Source organism: Mauremys reevesii, linkage group 27, assembly GCF_016161935.1.
Source record: "Mauremys reevesii isolate NIE-2019 linkage group 27, ASM1616193v1, whole genome shotgun sequence".
Lineage (NCBI taxonomy): Eukaryota > Metazoa > Chordata > Testudines > Geoemydidae > Mauremys > Mauremys reevesii.
This window is the reverse complement of record NC_052649.1, coordinates 7,092,370-7,112,593: the sequence shown is the minus strand read 5'-3', so window position 1 is coordinate 7,112,593 and position 20,224 is coordinate 7,092,370. Positions and strand designations below refer to the sequence as shown.

Sequence of the window (20,224 nt, the reverse complement as noted above, 5' to 3'; positions counted from 1 at the left end):
CTGCTCCCGAACTTCACTCCTCTGATGGTCAGAAACCTTCACCTAAGTCAAGCCTAAACTTACCGATGGCCAGTTTAGATCCACTTGTTCGTACCTTGTGCCAGCGTTGTCTCAACTCCTCCCTCCCCGTGGCGCTCATCCCTCTGCTGTACTTAGAGAGCAAGCGTTGGGGGAGGTTAAACAAGCCAAGCTGCGGAAGGCTCCTCTCGTAAGGTGGGTTCTCCATCCCCCTGATCATTCTAGTAACTGAATTCCCTCTAACCACGGATGTTGGAAACCGGAACCCTAACGACACACACAAAACGATGGGGTCTAAGTTAGTAGTTACATCCTGGATCGTTCCCTGGATACGCCCGCTCGATGTGCAGCAGCAATCGGAAAAGCAAACCGAACGTTAGGAACCATTAGGAAAGGGAGCGATAAGCCCCAACTCATTATCAGGCCACGATATAAACCCCTGGCAGGCCCACACCCTGAACACCGCAGGCAGCTCTGGCTGCCCCATCTCAGAAACAGTGGGATTAGAACCGCAAAAGGTGCAGAGAAGGGCAACAAAACCAATGGGGGGCCTGGAACAGCTTCCATCCGAGGTGAGATTAAAGACGACCCCCGAGACAGGCTGCTGGGCTACAGAGACTGGGTCTGACCCAGTCTGACCCATCTTATGTTCTCCTTGACAGGGCTACAAAACTCCCTGCTGCCCTCCGCTGGCCAGCTGCTGCCACGCACCGAAGGCTTCGCAACTCATGTTCAGCGCAGGCCATTGCCCTCAAGGGTCAGAGGTTCAGTGTCTTGCTCAAGGGGCGTGTTACGGACACCTGCGCCCCCCCCCCGCAGAATGTTCCACTAGAGCTACAGCAATCGCTGCTGTGAAGGAGGAGAGCCCACTCCCCGTGACCCAGCTGCTCCCCACAGATCAGCATTTGGGAACCTCTGCGCCAGACCCATTAATATACTCCACGAAGAGAGGTTTAAAATCTGCCCACCCCATCTGCCTCTCTCAGCTCTGCCCACCTCCAGCATCCCACTCACTCCTCCTACACTGAGCCCCAAGGGAACCTCGGTGCCTCTCTCACAGGGGCCCAACCGAACCGCTCAGGCGAGCTGCCTCCACGGCACAGATTCTTTAACAACTTATCCCAGACACCAGCGGAAGCCTGGCCCCACTGGCGTGCCAGCCAGCCCGCCCTGCAATGCTCTGCTGAAGCCCAGCGCGGGATGCAGGGTCGTTACACTCCTGCCGAGCGCTGTGCAAGCCGCCTGCTCAGTGCCACCTACGCAGCAGTTGTTCCGCCACACTCTGAACAGTCTTGTTTTGTAGCCCCCTGGATGCAACAAACAAACCCCGGCGGGAAGCTACGTCATCTTCTGCTGATCATTCACGCAGGGAGCAGAGGGCACGAGGGCTCAACTTCTGGAGGGAGAGGGCAGTGGCTGCATGATTAAAAATGGCACTGAGTCAGCATGGAGAGGAGCCTGTGGGGAGCGTCGCCAAGTGGGGAGAAAGGGATTCGGTTTCCCAGCGGCGCTAGAAGCTCGGGGAGGCAAAAGTCAGGGTGGTTCTGATACCCTTGTTTTCCAAGCGTTTCTGCCGTTGTATGGCAGAGGGGACATCCGCCCTTCCAGACGACGACAGCTCAGTACCAGGTCTCCTGGCAAACTGACTGCCGAGCCCACCTTTAAGCAGCACGAAAGACAGACCCAGAGCATCAGTGACTTTCTAAGATGTACTGTCGTCTCCACCAAGTCATTACAATGTCGGTTACACGTGTGCACGCCAACAGAACAGGAACAAAAACCAAACAAAAAAGCCATCACAGTGCTGTTAGGTCTAGAATGTCAGTCCTGCGACCGATATGTTAAACGACACATTTCAGCGTAAGGCAGAGAAACAGCTACATTTTAAACAAAGGATTTTTTTAAAATGCCATTTGAGTTAATTTCAACTAAGTACAAAAGGTTGTTAAATTAAACACCAACAAAAAAGCCACATCTGCGTGAAAAGATCTCAACCCGAAACAGGCAGGTGGGGGCTCTTCCTCCCTCTCCCCAAGGCTGGGAATTCACAGGCCGAGATGCCGCTTGCTTTTTAGTAACCTGCTGAACGACTCAGACGCCTGCTGCCCCAGCGCGTCCAGGGCTGAATTAGCAACCTTGTGCCACGTTCCCCTAACGCAACTTGCAAACAGCTGAGAGGCCAAAGCCAAGCTGGGAGCGTAGCTGGAAGCGGTGCAGCGATCCCTGCAGGACCCATGCTGCAGAGACGCGACAGCAGATCACTGCAGCGTGGGCAAGCCAGGCTGCTGCAGCAACCACAGTGCTGCAGGGCCAGGCTTCAGACTCCTAAACCCGGGATCAAGGCTATTTTGCTATTTCAGAGCCAAAGGGGAGGAACCCATTAAGTTATGGTACGTGCGCAGCAAGTGTTCCTCCTTGGGGATCCGACCGAGCTCTCTCGTCCTTGGAAGTGGATGTGTTAAGGCTGGTTGCATCACCTTCCATTTACAGAGAAGCACCACCCAAGCGCTGGGTACAAACTGTACCCGGGCTTATCCCGCCAAGCCGGTTTGCCCAAGAACGAGGCTGAGGGAAAAGCAGCCTGCAAGCAAGAGGCCAGCTCTTCCGAACGCCAAGGAGCCGCGTGCTCCTCCTTGGGTCCCATTCAGTGGAGAGTCCCCAGGCAGCAGGAACTCGGCCTTCGCTGGATGCAGCGTGCACTGGTGGGGCAGCAGAGACTGGACTTTGCCGTCTCGGCGCATGCTGCTTCCCGGTCTGTTTCAGGCTGAGAGTTTGCACACACGGATGACAGAGACTGCCCAGCAGGGCTTGCTCCAGAGAGAAAGAGGAGGAGCTTCTAAATTAAGTGGTGACTGAGCGGCCAGCGCATTCCTGTCAGGCTGCTAACACCCAGCGGCCCTTTCCCAGACATCTAAGCTTAAACTATGTCAGAAATAAACTTGCTAATTTCAGAGCTGAAGAAACAAAGTAACATCAGATATTTCTTGGGGAGGTGGTTATATTCCTGGCTACCTGACCCACAGAGACTCCTATACCCAGCTTAACAGAAAGGGCCAGTTCATTTTTAAAACAAAAAACTAGGACAGAGCCAAGCCAGCTTCATTCAATATGCTACGATGGGAAAAGGGCAAAACATTTAATAACGGGGGGAGGAGAATCAGGAGAACTTGTCACAAGGGAGCAACCCTTGTGTTCGGTATTTCAACGCCCTCCATGACCCAGTGACTGGGGGCAGAGCCCCACTAAACACCTACGAGGGAAGGGTGCCCAGCCCTGGGCACAATACTGCCGCGGCAGGGTGCTGCAGGTGGGCGCCCGCTGGCCTCACCCAAGCATGGAGAAGGGGACTTCTCGGAGTCAGAGCTTCCTGCTTGCTGGTGGTGCCGATTCCGGTGCGGGAACGTCTGAGGCGGGTGTCCCTACGTATTGCTCCTTTCCTTCCATTTTTCACTTGTGCTGCCCTGGAGGGGAAGACGCAAGCCACAGGGTTAGTTTGCGCCTCAAACACCAGTCACACGCTCCCTGCGCAGGGTTACGGCTATCGCCTAGGTGGGCCAAACGGTCCCCACACCAGGGCACTAGAAAGCAGCCACCGTCCTCCCGCCGCCCTTTGTCTCAGCTGCGCCACCAGATTCAACCTCCCGGATCTCGCTTCAAAGCACAGTGGTTAAGTTAAATAGGCCAGTGAGGAGTTGGGGCCTGAGATTTCCCCACGGTTACTGGTTAAAGCCAGGCATCTCGGCAGCACCTTTTCTCAGAGGATCTCAAAGCACTGTACAAAGGTGAACATTCTTCCCATGTTATGGATGGGAGACACTAAGGCGCAAGGTCACGCAGTGAGTTAGTGGCAGAGCTAGGAATCGATCCCGGGGGTCTCACCTCCCAGCCCTCTGCTCTAGTGCTGCCTCCTCCTGACGCAGGGACAGCGACCCTGAACAGCAGCCTGTGGGTCTGTGCACGCTGTGACCGACGCTCACTAAACGCTTACGGTGCACTGGCCAATATTTAGGAGGACACCAAAACACACACAAGTGCGTAGCACTGGAGAGGGGAAATGGTACTCAGCAGAGAACTGATTCTCATCGTCTCTGTACAGACTTTAAACCTGCCCCTTAAGCCTCTACGTGGTCAAGGCGTCAGCATTTATTTTTCTCGAGAAATCACAATTTCCTAAGTCAGAACTGGATTTTTCAAGTATCTTTTTCTCTAAACAAAAAGGAAACCAAGAGTCAACTTGGGACTTACTTTGTACGTGGGTTTAGATTTAAAGTATTTAGAAACTCAAATTAACTGGAGCCCTGCTTACAACCTGCAACGAGAAGCTGGAGTTTGGGACACGTCAAAAGGTTAGACAGTTGAAGATTTTCTTGAAAACAAGACATTTGAGGGAGGGGGGGAGAGAGACACACCGCAGGCCACTGGGAAAACGGCTCCCACAGCAGCGCACGGCAGAGGGGTCAGTACCTCGGGAGGCGGCGGCTTGATAGTGACGGGCTGGGATGTTCTTCGTGGTGGTGAAGGTTTCGGCTGTACTTGCTGCTGGACAGTGTTGTAGTAGGTGACTCCTCCGTACACCTGGGCCTGGGCCTGGATGCCGCAAAGAATGGAAAGGGTTAGTTCTTCCTGACACGGGATGTGAAGCTGCAGCTGCCCAGGCGTCGGCAGGGTTCGGCCTGGCTTTCTTTGGAGTGTAAACCAGCTTTAAAACCCAAGTCCCCTAAAGCCAGAGGGGAGCAGCGCCGGCTAGGGCTCACGGCGCGCTGCAGAATGCAGTTGCCAACACCTGAAAAAGCAGTTTCAGTGGAGTGGGCTCCTCTAGCTGTCAGCTCGCCCAGCCTGCCCGGGATCCCTGGCAGAGGCCCTGCTGCCGGGGTCAGTTGTCTGACTGGGTCACTCTACAGCTAAGCTGGTTGGATTCGTAGACGGTAAGCTCAGAGGGGCTCATTACGGCCTGCACAGGTTTTGCATAGGCCATATAATGTTCCCACTTTAAATTAGCAACTGGTCTGTGCTCAAGGTGGCTGGTAATTCCCCATCACACCCAGATCATGTCCAGGAGCCCAGGGGTCCTGCGCTTACTCCAGCTCCAGCTCTCTCTTCAGCTAGACCAGCAGAGAAGGGAAAGGTCAAAACTGTTTAGGTTTGGTTGAGGAACTGCACCTCTTTTGTCTTGCCACTGAGTGTCACCCGTGTGCCATTTGCAAGACAGCCTCCCCGACGGGAGGTTCTGCCCCGCCACAACTCCGGTCATTAGCAGGATGCCCTGGAAAAGCGCACACGGCCCAGACAGCCAGGACCCCGAGCGAGACAAACGCTGGGTGGCTACAGGACTTGAGCCAGTGGATGTACAGGCCTGGCAGTTAAGAGAGAGCCCCCACCTGGCTTCCAGCAGTTCACACAAGAACCTTTCCCTACCCTGTGGGACTGAGATGTCACAGGGGGTTTTCCTGGCCCAGAAGTGGCCTTTGGGCTCACACACTGCTGAGATCACAAACACCAGGCCGTGCCCAGCCTGCTGTCTTGGTCTGACAAACAAAAGGAAGTCGGCTCTAAAAGAGAATCCAGTAATTCTCTGTGCCTGGCTTATGTCGGCCCATGAACAGACCCATCCAGTTAATGTGCTTCTAGGCAGCTTCACTTTCCTAGTTCTCTTGCCCTGGTAGAGAATTTAAATTCGTGGCCCAAACACCACAACCGCCACATGCCATCAGGGAGTTTATAACTAAAATTCAAATTCCAGTCCCAGTGTGGGTGAACCAGGGAGGTCGGATCTGGCTCCTTCTGTTCCCCAAACTGAGTAGGAAGCAAGATGTTTTCCTCATTCACGCTCGTTACTAAGATTTAATCTTAAGTCTGTTTTAATAACCTAGTGCGTTGCCTCCTCTAGGGAGCAATCCCCCATGGCAGGGGAACCAGCTGCTACCACACGCTGTCTCAAAGGCCATACAACATATGGACCAACCCAGGATAGGATCCCCTAGCTCCATGCTTAAAGAACTCCTGCTCAAGGCAACCGACGCCTGCTTTAGCCAGCTCACCTGTGTGTTGGGATACAGATGGGGAGGAGGAGGTGGTGGGAGTGCTCCTGGGGGATAGGGGTAGCTGGGATTCCCAAAATTCATGACTCCAGGAGGGGAGAAATAGGTGGGTGCGAGCAGCTGCTGCGGGGGCGGTTGGCCAGGAGGCATGGAGACGGGTGGAGGATATAAGCCAGGGTTAGCCAAAGGTGCTGGTGTCTGGTGTGGATGTAAACCTAGGAAGCGAAACAAAATAAATGCGTATGTAAGTCACCTCTGAAACCAGAGCATCCTCGGAAACGGCTGGGATTGTGAATTAGCGTCTCTGCGTTAGCCTTGCTCTGACCTTCACTAGCTTAATAAGGAGGGTTTATAGAACAAGAGCACTTTGCGAAAGCCTTCTTGGCACGCAATCACGACTGACTAACTCCTGCACTGCTTACGACAGGAAAGTTCACACACAAATAGTAGAAGGCCGACAGTGGCCTCCAGTTTCCCAAGGAAGTGGTGAACCTCCCAACATGCGGATCGTCTTAAAACGGACTGGACAGTGTACCAGTAAGTTACTTACTATGGGGGAACAATCCCACATTAGCCTTTGGGGCAAGTCTGAGACCTGCTGCCTCCCTGATTTCTGGGATCCTTCATATCTAATTGCCGCTGGGTCAGAGAAGCTGCCAAGCGTCTCCATCCAGGAGGAGGCGGGCAGGCTGCTTCAAGCTTTCCATTAAGACAGGGACGTGACTCAGCCAACTATTCTGCACAAAACCTGCAATGTTCTACCCAGAAGTTTCCAAGGCACCCTGAAGAGGGCTTGGACCTGCACTGGCCACAAGCAAAGGAGACGCAGCAGTTAGCAACACATGTTTACATGGACATATATGACATTTAACAAAGATCACGTCACTTCTTCATGGCAGCACCATGGGAGGGAGCAAGATTTGCTTACAATGCCTAAGAAATGGATACACGCCTTTGTCAACCTTCATCTCAATGTTCAGAGATGCTGCCATAAATGGCTATGAAACGGAAGGGCCTTCGATTTTAGACTTAAACAGATCAGCAACGTTTCACATGGTGCTTTCCATTATCAAAATGCAACGCGGATGCCCACTGGTTTAGCCACGAGCTGGCAGGTGAGTATGCCTCATTTTACAGCTAGGGAAACAGGAGTTAAATGCCTGGCCCAGGCCAGAGGGAATCCACATCAGAGCTCGATTACAACACAGGAGAGTCCTTGATTCCCAGGCCTGTGCTCAGACAGGACCTTCCTCAAATGCAAGGTTAGCAAGTTTGCTTGTGAGGGCAGGGAGGTGGGAGACGGTGGCTCACCTGGATGTGGGAGGTGCATTTCTGGCTGAACAATCATACCCTGGGGGGGCAACGGGGCAGGATTCTCGCTGTGTGTGTAGATTGGTCCCTGGAATTGTACTGCAAGAGAAAACAGTTTGCGAGGAAACAGAAGTTATTTAGCTTATTCTGCTGTAACGAGAGTCACATTGATTACAGAAGTCAAAGAGAGCCACAGCATTTGAGCGCTGTTGTATTAGAAACACTGCCAACTGCATGTGCCACCCAGCAACGGGATCACATGCCTGACAGGATTCCACCAGAGGGAGAGCTCCCAGCTATCTCCTACCTGTAATGGAACACACCCCACTTACATAGCTTCCTCCTCTAACGCTTTGAACAGCTAGACTGATTTTCAACATCTCATTTACTCCCCAATCTCTCCCTCAAAATGCCAATGAAACAATTATTTCTACCAAGTTTCAATTTCCATTTCTCCTGATCTAGAACAACATCTGAGTTTCCAAAGCTGCAGACGATCACACAATGATGCAGGTAGCGTCGGTAGGTGCTTTACAAACCAGGGCAGGGATTAAATCCAGAAAACTCAGTTGTCATGGACATTTAAGAATGATTTCAGGAAAGCATTTCATACTAAGCTTTGAAATTTTAACCATCTCTGTATTGGATCTATAACTAGCTGACCATGTCCCGTTCAAGAGGAAGGGTCTCTTGAGGTACTGATGAAAAGCTCCCAATAATTAACTTGGTTTTATGTCTGCACCAAAACACCACATAGCCCTTCCCACTGATGGAGCAGCTTCTTAAGTAGCTGGGAAGGAACTCCACCCACTCCCGCACTGAAAGCTCATTTCTGAGTGTGCTAAAGAATTGAGAGAAGAGGAACTAGAGCTGCAGGGGTCACTCACGTGGATCATAATAGTGCCCTTCCATGATGCTGATGTGCATGGGGGGAGCAGGCTCTGGAACTGGTGGCCGCTGACGCTGGGATGAGTAACGCTTTGCACGGCCCCCCTGGACTCCCTGGAAGAGTTCAAAGGCATCTGTGAGCTACAGAGAGTTACAAAGAGGAATTCCTCCAGGCTCTGACCAGCGTTACCCACCCAACCTACCTGGAAACCTACATTCGGCTTAAAAAACCAAAATGACAAATGCTGGTGTGCCACAGCCAGGTTCGAATCATTAAAGCACAGAATCAAATCAACACGTTGACTTAAAATGACTAAAAAGAAAAGTTACACTCCATACAAGATCCCCTGCTTTACCATTTCCTCCATCCTGTTAAACTGAGGTGGTGGTGGTCCAGCTCCCATGTGCATATGATTAGGAATACCTAGGAAAAGAGACAGGCTGGTTATTAAGTCTTACACTCGTCTTTAATAATGAGCAATTTTATGTGTCAGAGGCATCGCTAGACATCATCTGCCCACTTATATGAAATGCAGTATAGAAAACGTCACTGTTTTAGAGGAGTTACTGCAGTGTGAATACCAACACATGCCTTGCAAATTTCAGTGAAAATGTATATGTCATAAGGAGCTTTGATGATGCAATAAGTATCAGAGACGTTAAGGTTTTATGCATTTCAGTACTGAGCACAAAGGGATGCCAACAATTATTTGATCATTGTGTGACTGGCTCTGTGGCTATGGGCAGTGACCTAGGGGGTTTTCACCTTCCTCTGCAGCATGCAGGTCACTTGCCAGGAGGGTGTCTCATTTCCCAGCCATTGAAGGGGCCTCAGTCCCCCTATTCTCTGTCTATGGCACATAATCTAGTCTCCTGAGGGTTGGGATATTTGGATCTCATGTCATTGGCTGGGGTTGGCGTGCGGGTGGCCTGTGACAGGATGTCAGACTAGAAGATTGGGAGGTCCCTTCTGGCCTTGAACTCTGACTACACCTAAAATCTCAATCTCAATGTCATAGGGTAAACCCGCACCCCCCCCCCCGTCCCTCCCCAAGAGTGTCCTCATGCGGCAGGCCACGCCACAAGTGCACTTGCCTCAGTTTCCCTCCTCAAGTAACCCAAGGACTCCACTTCAGCCTCTTTTGCTTCAATAAGGCCCTTCCCGGGAGCCGGTTTATTATGAAAACCGTAGTGTAAACTGTCCAAATCCCAAGTCCCAATAGTCCATTTATCACCCCATTGCAAGGAGTCCTTAACCACATATCCTCTGTGCAATTCCACAACACATTCCAGCATCTTCCACGGCCCCCGGACTCCGTGTCAGTCCTCCTCTGTCCCTCTGCCAGGACATCCACCCCTGCTCCTCCCAGCAGGAACCCCGACTGCCTCTCTGCTGGAGATCAGCCTCGCCCAGGGGGCAGCCCTCACGCCCCCAGCCCCTCTGCTGTCAGCCCCCAGCTTCAGCTCTCTGGCTTAGACTTTCACAGGCAACTCCCTCTGCTGCTCTTCCTGCCTTCAGCCCTGTCTGGTTCTGGCCCCTGCTACTTCCTCCAGTCCCCCAGGCTCTGCCCGCTCTCACCGGCTGCTTTTCCTGACTAAACCAGGCTGCCCTGAATTACTGGGGGCTCCCTCTCAGATTCTCCCAGATCCTTCATAGCCCCTTATGCTGTCCTGCCATCTCAACTGGCTAAACTGGGAGCACCTAGTCTGGCACAGGGCAGCTGGATCTGCTTCATTTACTGGGGCCGGTCACCCTGTGACAGTCAGAAACTGATCGGAGCTACTTCCAACACAAGGCAATTATCAGGCATGCACAGGTACTGGTTACATTGTTAATGTACGTCTGCGTGTGGAATGCCTCCCCAAACGTGTTCACCTACCCACATTCCTCCTAAAAGCTAACTCCTGCCATCGCCCCCAGGAGGTGTGAGGCCGCGGGAAAGGCTTGCTACAAGGGGATGCTCAGGAAAGTTAATCCAAATTAAAGGTGTGAATGAAAGTGGAGTAGTTAAACCACATTAAACCCTGGCGTGGATGCTCTTATTTAGAAGTAAAGTGGCCTTAAAAGGAAAGGAATTATCCAGATACATACAAGCCTCGCTGATCATGGGGTATGAGTATGACCAGTTGTGCTGGTATAATTATACTGGCATAAAACCCCATACGGACACTTCTTATTCCAGTACAAATGGCTTTTTTTGGTTTAGTTTAACCCCCTTCCCCAGAAATGTAAACTAAAGCAAAACAAGGCCACCCTTCATCCGCACGAGAGTGTCCACCAAATGACTTCTGCAGCTTTGACTGCATCCAATGTAAAGTCCCACCTTTGCTTACACTGGTCTAACTTTCCTGGGTAGACAAGCCAGGGCTGCCCTTGCTTCAATCCTGCCAAATTCCACTCCAGGCAGCAGGAGAAACTGCCTAGCACCTAAGCTCAGTGCATAAGAACGGAGGATTTGCCATTCCCAATCAGCCACTGGTCCATTTAGTCTGGCAGTAGCCAAACCCGGTACCAGGCTATACGGAGCTAATTACGGATGCTGTACACAAAAGGAGGAAATTTCCTTTTGTTTGTCCCAGATGCACCGAGCATCCCCCTGTTCTCACAACATGAGGCAGGGCAAGAGAGGGAACGATCCGTTCTTACCATACTCTCCCCAGCCCTAAATTACTCCACCTATTTCCCGTTTCTAATCCCAGGCTAAAGAACCTTCTTTTTGGAGGGTCGGGTTGGGAATCTCTTGCCATTACATGAGTCCTGACCAGCTCTCTCCAAACACTGTTTTGGGACCATTTCAATCTCCACTCCTATCTACGGGGAGGCAGCTAATACTGGAACACAGCACTCCCAAGGAGAGTGTCAACCTTCCACCCATCCCATTGCTAACAGCTGCTTTGTACTGGGCAGACGTCCTAAAGGATGCACAAGTCTTTCCCTAGTTCCTCTCAAAAGATGTTGCACATTCAGAGCCCTTCAGCTCCTACAAGGAGATTACGTTTGTGTTTACATGCATTAACTTCCCTCACCATCACGTCATCCGGTCTGGCCTTCAGTCAATGTGCAGTTTCACAACCCTTCTGTTATTAAACCAAGCAACTTAGTATCAGCAGCAAACCAACCGATGTCTGCAGACAGGAACCAGTGAGATGCAGCTTTTGAGGCTGAGGAGAGCCAGCAACCTGCCTCCCAGCTAGGAGTGTGGGGTGATGCTTGTCAAATACAACAATGTAAATTCTTATTCTTCTGCAAAGGCCCATGGGACCCATATCCACGGAAAGCAGGCAGGATCCGATTTAAAGCGCCTACTCCAAGCAAGAGTAAACTGAATGGAACTCACCATGCCTACCCCTGAGCTCGGAGCCTGCAATTCCAGCAAGCTAGGTGCTCTGGCACTAATGCTTCGACAATGAAGCTGTCAGACCTTTGATGGCACAGCAGTCTCAGTGGGGAAAACCAATGAAAACCCAATGGCCCGTGGCACTTACCCCGAAGTTCCCGAGGCTGTATGAACGGAGGCTGTCCTTGGGCCCAGGTCTGCTCGGTTAGATTCAACTGAGTCATGTCTTGTTCGAGTCCATCCATGCTGGATTCTACCGGTGTCTCCCAACTACCGGCCTTTGCAGGCGGAGGGGGCGTCACAACCTGCACTGGTTTCGGAGTCACAGGCGTCAAGCCTTCTGGAGGTGGAACTTCATCTGCCAGCTTTCCGGCATCGCCAGCTTTATTCCGGGTCCTCCTTGCCCGGGAGTAGGATTTCTTTTCGATGGGTCGATCTGGTGGTGGCTGTACAGGGTCTGTACTTGGGGTCTGGCTTTCCAAAACTATCTCCTCCTTCTTGACAGGATTGCTGTGAACATGCGCAATCTCAGCTTCAGGAGAGGGGTCTCTGTCCGGGGCTTGTTCAACACGCCTTGCCCGGTAACTGCTCTCGTGTTTAGCCGGCTCACCCGTTCGAGAGAGGTGCTGGCTGTTTGCCTCCACAGCTCGGTAGCTTGGACGGTTCTCTTTGTAGCCGCCCATCCTTGGAAAGTTCCTGGCAGGGGGCATCCTACCCATGCCTGTGGAGTTCCGGCTGATGAAGGTTCGTGTCGGCAGCGGATCACTATCAGAGCCCTGGGGTCTTGGCGCCTTGTTTTGCCTCTCATTGGCCCAGTTCGGCTCTCGCTGTGGAGGGCTCCCAAACCTGGGGGGGGAGGGGGGGAGGAGGAGAAACAAAGGATCAGAAACAAACCCCTGAGTTGCATCACTGGGAGGTATTTATGACACCAGGGCTGCAATCACCCCTTAAGATCCTTTCCCAAAGACAATACATCTGTTCTACCTGCCCATCCTGGAGCTAGCTTCCTCCAGATGCTTCCACTCCTTAGTGATAAGAGAATCCCCACAATGCCAAGGCATCCCTCTCCCCAAGAAGCAGCACCCAGATGCCCGAGTCTCAATCTGACATGGAGGCAGCAGAACATCATGCACCCATTAGTTCTTTGCCCAACCCCTGCCTTCAAGTCCATCCCAGTTTGGTGTTCAACATCTCGGTGGCTGCAAGGCGGCTGATCTTTCTCCCCAGTACATGCGGGGCCTTCTGATTGGACTCCCTACGTCCTTGGCTACTCACCGTGGTTTGCGCATCCTCCTCGGCTTGATGTCGTCGGGATTGTGAGCCGACCTGATGTCATAGCCGTAGAGCGCAATCAGCTCCTGCCTGCTTTTGGGGGCTTGCTCATCTTCCCGGAATTTGTCATGTTCCCAGCGGCCCTCATCTTTCCAAAGCTTTCGCTGGCGACCCTTTGGCCTGGAGCAGGAATATGGAGAGACCCAACAGGTCTTTGCAAAGCCAAGGACACATGGGTGGAATGGGCATGGACGTTCCAGACAGTACAGAACGCAAACAAAGGCTGCTTATTTCTAGGAAGGGGTGTGCATGGGAGACTGTGGAACATCTCCCCTTCCCCAACGCCATTCACAGACTTTATGGGCTCAGAGAGTCACTGCCCTGCCAGCTCGGGGAGGGAGAGAGGGTTTTCTGGGGAACACGCCACTAGCACTCCTTTACATCAGCAAAAGGGTCACGGTTCAGCAGCAGGAGGCTCAGCTCAGGCTTCTGTAGCATTACCCATCTCTGCTGCCTCAGGAGCATGTGGAACCAAAGCCAGTCCTGGCAGAACACTCCCACTAGGCAACTGGGCCACCACATGGCCACGTTTCAAGTCTTAGACAATCTCCCAGTCTGCCACGTATTTAACACGGAAGCCAAGAGCTGGGATGTTTTAGGTGCTGGCTCAGGACTCAACCTCTCTTTAGCCAGGGAAGTTTCATGAGTTTTACCTACCTGACTTCCTCCTCCTGGGCCTGTCCTCGGAGATCATGTTCAAAGAAGAGCCCTTTGCGGGGTATGTACGCAGGGTTCTTCCGATCCTCGTCGTCATCCAAGTGCTTGGGGACCTTTTTCCCAACTTTATTCTCAGCCGGTTCAGTGCTCTCCTATCAAAATCAGAGAATATTCCACTGCAGCAGCCCTCCCATGTACAGCCAGCCTCAACCCCAGGGACCCCACAGCACACAGCAGAGATCTACCTGCCCATCCCCGCTCTGTCTCTCGCCCGTCACAGCGCCTTTCGGGTCAGGCTTCTCTTCCCCTTTCTCGGCTTTTCCTGTGGATTCACTGGCATTGTTACTCGCCTGCTTCAGCTCCACCTTTGCGCTTTCCTCCTCGCTGTACTCCCCTTCCTCGGCCTGAAAACAAACATCCAATTGCTGGGACAAGATGACATGTGATGTTAGCAGCAGATTCCCCAGTGTGTTACGGCCGACGTGCCTAGACCTCCACAGCTCCGGACAGCCCCCTCGCCAAAGAGGACCAACCGTTTAACCCAGAGGAAGGGAAGGCCAGACTGAGTCCTTTCTCCACAAATACCACAGAGCAATCCTAGGCCACCCACAGTCTGATTCTAGAAGAATTCAGAGCAAATGTTGACGAAAATCACAGCACAACCAGAGCCTCTGATCTCTACACCGCGGAGCCATCTGTACAGCACCGTGAGAGACGCTACCAAGGGGGGCAGGCTCCGCTGCTCACATGGACTACCTCTCCCTCCCCCCACCGAAGGGCTGGTCCCAGCCACCGCTGGGTGTCTGAACTCCCTGGAACTGCGCGGCTGGCTGACTCCAAGCACTCTGCTAGCAGGAGTCTGACGTCGTTTCACCCTCCGGGAGACTGCAAGCCTTGCTCTGACTGGAATCGACACTAAAAATAGTACTGAACGATTAACAAGACGACTGGTCTAGTTTCTCTTTCTATGCTGCGTGTTCACATGCAATTGCTGCTCCTTTCATTTACGCGTGGACACAGAGCGTTTGCATCATATTGAGGCGCAGTGGGAGAAGAGCTGTACTTCACTTGCACAGCAGGGCCAGCGCATTACAGTGGTGGGGTGCAGGGGGGGTTAGTTCCGTCGCTCTAGAGCGATGGTTATTGGGTCCCTACAGCCCCAATGTCTATATTTGCCAGAGATTTAGCTGCAGTTTGAACGCAGGCCCCTGCAGATAAAGCATTCTCCTGAGAGAGTCGGAAAGGGCACGCGACGGAGAGAGGGGAAGGACTCATGATTTCAGAGCCCACTTCCCCATCCACATTCTGACCTGGCTTAGGAGCCTGCAGCAGCCCCCAAACATTCACCGCAGGGAATGATACACGGAAGCAACAGCATGCCCAGCTAGGTACTTTAAGCAAGCCCCCTCCCCGCCCCTTTCGCTTCCCCCACTGCTCATTTTGAGAGTTTGTCTTTCCCCAGAAATGTTTCGCTGAGCTACGCAGCGCCCCATACACCTCAGGGGAGAAGTGTTTGTGGTTATATCACAGCTGGCAGGTGGTCATAGCCACTACCAAACTTCCCAAAACATCCTTCAACCTCCTAGTCCTATTGTCATACACTAAGCATCCACAGAGCACCAGGCCAGTTTGCTGTCAGGGCTGCCAGCTGGACACACCGGCTGTCCTTAGTGACACAAACAGAAGGAATTACTGACAAGAAATGTTCTCTTTTGTGAGCTGTGAAAGGTCAGGCACATTCCTGGATGCAGCTCAGCAGCTGTATTCCTCTTTCAACCAAAGAATAAGCTTTTCAAGTTCAATATTTATGTCTGAGTTACAGCTAATCAGCAAGAGCTCTAATCCCCCTTTCCTTTACCTCCTGCTGCCGTTTTCAAGTCTGTCCCCTGATCTGCACCATTTGCTTTCACAGAGGAGCCAGACCTTAGGTTTAAGTCTCCTGGTACTGCTTGTTGGCAGGGCAGCTCTTGGCCCAGAGACCCGGTCAGTTTAAGGCAGCCTAGACAAAATGCTAGAGTCACAGATTCCAGGGCCAGAAGGGACCACTGTGACCTGGAGAGCAAAGGTCAGAGACCTGCCCCCAAATAATTCTTAGAGCAAAGTGTTTAGAAAAACACCCCATCTGGATTTTAAAATTGCCAGCGCTGACCACCATTGCCCTTGGTATCCTGTTCCAAGATAATATACTACAGTACTGCACTGGCCAGAGGGACAAACTTGGTATCACTCCGTGGGATTTTCCATTTCTAACTTGACAGTTTATGCAACACAGCCAGCCTCAAGTACCCACACAGGCTGGACGCAAAGCCTTGCCTGTCATCCCATTCCTTGAGACAAAAGGAAACTCTCCAGGCAGGGGCAGTAGGACCCAGCAAGACATACGAGCTGGTTTCTGTGCTATGATGATGCAAGAAAAAGAAGCTCTGAATGCTATTCTAGGTGTCAGGATAAAGAATACACTCACCTCGGAGTCTTCGGCACTTTCGTAATCCGACAGAACAGCTAGGGAAGAGAAAGCAGACGTTCGGCATAAATGCTGCAATAGTGGCGCTTTCTCCAAACATGAATTAATTTGGAACTGTAACACTTGGAGATTCATTCATCAACAGTCCAGAGTACAGACACAAAGCATTCAAACCACAGCTGTGCTAAGCATTAATATTAAACCGGCCCTCAATCGCCCAGCTGACCAGCATAACCAGTGCTGGACCAATGCTCCAGCTAGCCCAGCACTACATGCCTCAGAGGAAACAAACAGAACAGGCACTGAGACTGCAGCAGGAGAAGCTGACAGACAACGGGCCTTTCCAAGTGGCCTCAGAAGATGCATTTTTAATAGATAATGAATTCTATGCTTTCATATCTCACCTCTCCCTCCCAGCAGGGCAGAGCAAAGATACTTATTACTCACCATCTCCTTCGATGCCATCTTCACTTTCCTATTGAGAGAGAGAGAAACACACAGACACATTACTGGGTATGTAGTGACCAGGAACATTTCAGTCACTTGCCGATCATATGGGGATCGATGATAAAGGGAGACATAGGAGAGCCATCCTGGAAGCGACATTTTAGAACACTCAAGGAGAACACACATAGATCCAGAAATTTGTACGACATGCATCCAGTCCCATGCCTAGGGCCAGCCAGACTGAGGGAACGCATGAAGAGGTGGGGTTAACTGTGTGTTTAGTCACTATGGATCTTTGGGAGAGGAGGGAGCCTACACAGAAATGATGGGCTCCCTTAATAACACTGGAACCAGACTGCTGGCTCAGAAGGTTCCTGGGGGATTATTTAAATTCGTGGCTTTCCCCCAGCCTACATGGGCTGAGGAGCACTCAACTCAGACCCACATCTGCTACAGATGTCAGAAATATAAATGTTACTCTGTACCCAGTAAAGAATAGGGCGCAAGTTAAGACTGAACAGGAAGAGGAGATCAGATCACAGCGGTAAATTCCAGAAAAGTAGCAGAGTATCAGACTAAGGAATTTAATACAATAGGCTCATGATCAAAAATAAAAAACTGTCTATATATTAATGAGAAGCCTAAAAGCAAAAACAGGTGAACAACGAACATGCCTGAAAAGAGAATAGGAACATGGCATAATAGGTCTGACGGAATGACAAGATACTGTAATACATGGCTATAAATTGCATAGGAAGAACAATTAGATTGGACAGGTGGGCAGAGCAATATCCTAAAAGAGCGCATAAAAATCTACTGGAAAAGAGGAAGTCCAGAACAAATACAACCCCCAAGAGTTATACTACTGGCCTCCTGATGAGGAAAAGACAATGACAAACACAAACAAGAAATTCTGTAAGCATGTCAGAAACATGAAACCAGAGAGAGAATTGTTAGGTTCACCGAAGGCATATAGCTAAGGCAGAAAGAGTGTTTTCAGCTGAGATGTATACAGTCACTCAAAGTTGTAAACACAGTGGCATCCATACATCTGACAAGCTACGAAAACACAAGATTAAATTTTAACACAATTTCCCTCAACACCATTTTACCTGACTGAATCCATTTCAAGAGTCCTGATTGTTTTACGTTTCTCTGAAGTCTTATTTGGGGTCAAGCAACACATTTATCAGCTGACCTGCCGTCTTGATGATCACATTAAGCTTTGCTAACTAGCTGTAAAATTTCACGAGAAAGGGTTGTGGCCCAACCAGATGGCGTTATTAATCTAAAGGTCCAGGCCCAGACCACCCGCACTAAATCACCTGAGCAACAGAGTCTGTACAATCTTTATTGCTACAGTGGAAAGAGAAATGAGGAAAGACGTTCAGCATCGCTTTAAAAACAAAGCTGTCTTCCCCATGGCACTACCACCATCGCGCATTATCAGAACCACCATAACATAAAGACATTTACCCTTCCTCGCCGAGCGCCGGCAAGGCCGGCAAAGAGTTTAACTGCAGCACCATGAGTTTCCCTTTCAGGGTCAAGCCACACTGGGGTTGTGTTTAGGCTGCAAATGCCCCAGATGGTATTTAACACCCTTCCCTCGAGGCAGGCTACCGGTGCCCACCACCTGCGTGCCCCAGGCACCTCCCCTGGGGCTGTCAGCCCGATTTGTGCGTTACACAAGCAAGGCCCCGCCCGCCCCGCACTAAGCGGGAGAGGACGCTGGCTGCTCCCCCCCAGGGAACAGACCTGTCCCCAGCCCGGATGTGCGAAACCCTGAAAACGGGGAAACCAGCCCACGGGACGGACGGGGGGGGGGGGGTATTTCAGATCCCCACACCGCCCAGCCCCCTTCCTCTCTGGGGCACAAGCTCACAGCCCGGGGAGGTGCCAGCCCCCCCCAGGTGCTGAACGGGCCGGTCCCCTCCAGGCAGCCCCAGCCTCGCTCACATCCCCCGGGCCCCCACTCGCCCCGTCCAGTCCTGTCCCGACGCGCCCCTCCCCGGGCCCCCACTCGGCCCGGCCTGACTCGCCCCCCACTCCCCTCCGCCCCGACTCGCCCCCCCGCCTCACTCACACACTCGGACTCCTGCGGGCTCTTGGCGGCCCCGGCCGCGCTCTCGGTCCCGCGGCCCCAGCCCGCGGCGGGCAGGGTCGCGGCGACGCTCCGGGCCGGTCGCGGGGGCGAGGCGGGGGAGCCGGAGCGGGCCGCGCCGGCCGGGGAATCGACGCTGTCGGAGGCGGCCGAGTCGGACTCGTCCTCGCTGTCCTGGGAGGCCCGCTGCCGCCGCCTGTCCGCCATCTTGGAGGGTCTGGGGCGGGGGGGCCCCGCAGGGACCGACGGGATGGCGGGCGAACTACAGCTCCCAGGATGCACCGCGGGGCCACCCGCTTCCGGGCCCTCCCTAGAGAGGTCAAAATTCTATTTCCGGGAAGCCCGCTCCGCTGCTCCCATAATGCTTTGCAAGAGTACCTGCCTCGCCCCCAGGGAATTGCTGCTCTTGAGGCGGTCCCATCCCCGCCTGGCGGGGGGGCTATGACGTCATATTACCACAGCACGTTGACGTCATGCTAGCGTGACATCATTGCCCCTTCCCTCTGCAGGCCCCAGTGCAGGGCAAAGAGCCCCACTGCTCCCCCCCACCGATTGGCCCTGGTGCAGGGGAGCGGGGGGCCCCTCCAGCATTGGACCCATTCTCTGGGGGGGGAGGGACAAGTGTCAGATGCCCGGTCTGGGAGCCAGCATGCGAAATACGCGGGGGGAGGGGGCAGACTGTCAAGGGGATCACACAGCTGCAGGAGATCACTCCAAGCCAAGTGGGCCATCCAGGGTTAGCCGGGCATGTTATTTACAAGTGTTTCATTAGCTCATTTTATAGATGGGGACACTGACAACCCCCCCCGCACACACCCTTCCTGCAGGACGCTGCACAACCACACATGCACCTACGTTTTTCCACAGGTAGCTCCAGTTCACGCTCCTCACATTGTCCCATTTTCATTTTCCAGCAAGGAAAGCGAGGGAGGCCTGCCTTAGGGTGAAATGCTGGTAACTTTGGCCCCATTCCTCATACGTAGTTAGGAGCCTAAACTCAGAAGTTCAAAAGTATGTAGGTGCTTATTGAAATGAGAGGGAGCTGAACTCCCAACTATCCTTGAGTATCTGGGCCTTTGGGACTAAGTGGGGGGCAGTAGGGAATTAGTCATCCACATGGAGACACAGAGAGGTGAGGTGACTGCCACCGACAATGCTAAAGTGCGTCACTTGCCTTCCCTGGAAACAGACAACAGAGGCACGTTGACCACACATTCCCTGCGCCATTATCTACCTAACGCACTTGTTCACCCTCTGTAAAGTGAGGTGATTCTTCACATATTCCACAATAGTTCATCTGTCTCTTCCAGCATTTGGTATTCCAGCACTTGAGGTACACCCCCTGCTCAGCTGTTATCTATGAACAGCAGCGACTATCTTTGCCTTTTCATCCGCCCACTTGCTTAAAGATTTGTAAAGAGAACAACAAAAAATTAATCGGGAGCAAATGCCTGTGTGTGAGCCTCCGGAATTATTGTTCCCTACAGAATTTATTAAACTAGCATTTGGCAACAGGCCAGTCAGCACTCACCACGCACTGACCCAGACCAAGGGGCAATCTGCATTGCAGTTTTTAAAGAGCCAAAGCACGTTCTGGCAGAAGCCTTTCAGAGCAAATTGGAGTCAG

The 20,224-nt window shown here is 52.3% G+C and overlaps 1 protein-coding gene across 2 annotated transcripts; it reads right to left on the bottom strand.

Annotated features, from left to right (window-relative positions):
* Positions 1 to 1,713: 1,713 nt before the first annotated feature.
* On the bottom strand, positions 1,714 to 18,962 carry CASC3 (CASC3 exon junction complex subunit). Of its 2 annotated transcripts, none has more exons than XM_039516845.1 (14): positions 18,580 to 18,962; positions 16,494 to 16,521; positions 16,047 to 16,084; positions 13,828 to 13,986; positions 13,583 to 13,734; positions 12,869 to 13,045; positions 11,742 to 12,439; positions 8,612 to 8,679; positions 8,255 to 8,369; positions 7,368 to 7,466; positions 6,057 to 6,271; positions 4,483 to 4,605; positions 4,264 to 4,327; positions 1,714 to 3,479 (listed from the first exon to the last, which is right to left on the bottom strand). In XM_039516845.1, the coding sequence occupies exons 1-13, from the start codon at positions 18,802 to 18,804 to the stop codon at positions 4,292 to 4,294; spliced, it is 2,133 nt and encodes a 710-aa protein (XP_039372779.1). In that variant the 5' UTR covers positions 18,805 to 18,962; the 3' UTR covers positions 1,714 to 3,479; positions 4,264 to 4,291. The 2 variants fall into 2 exon arrangements, with proteins under 2 accessions (XP_039372779.1, XP_039372777.1); XM_039516843.1 differs by having other exon boundaries at positions 4,264 to 4,340; positions 18,580 to 18,961.
* Between the last annotated feature and the right edge of the window lie 1,262 nt (positions 18,963 to 20,224).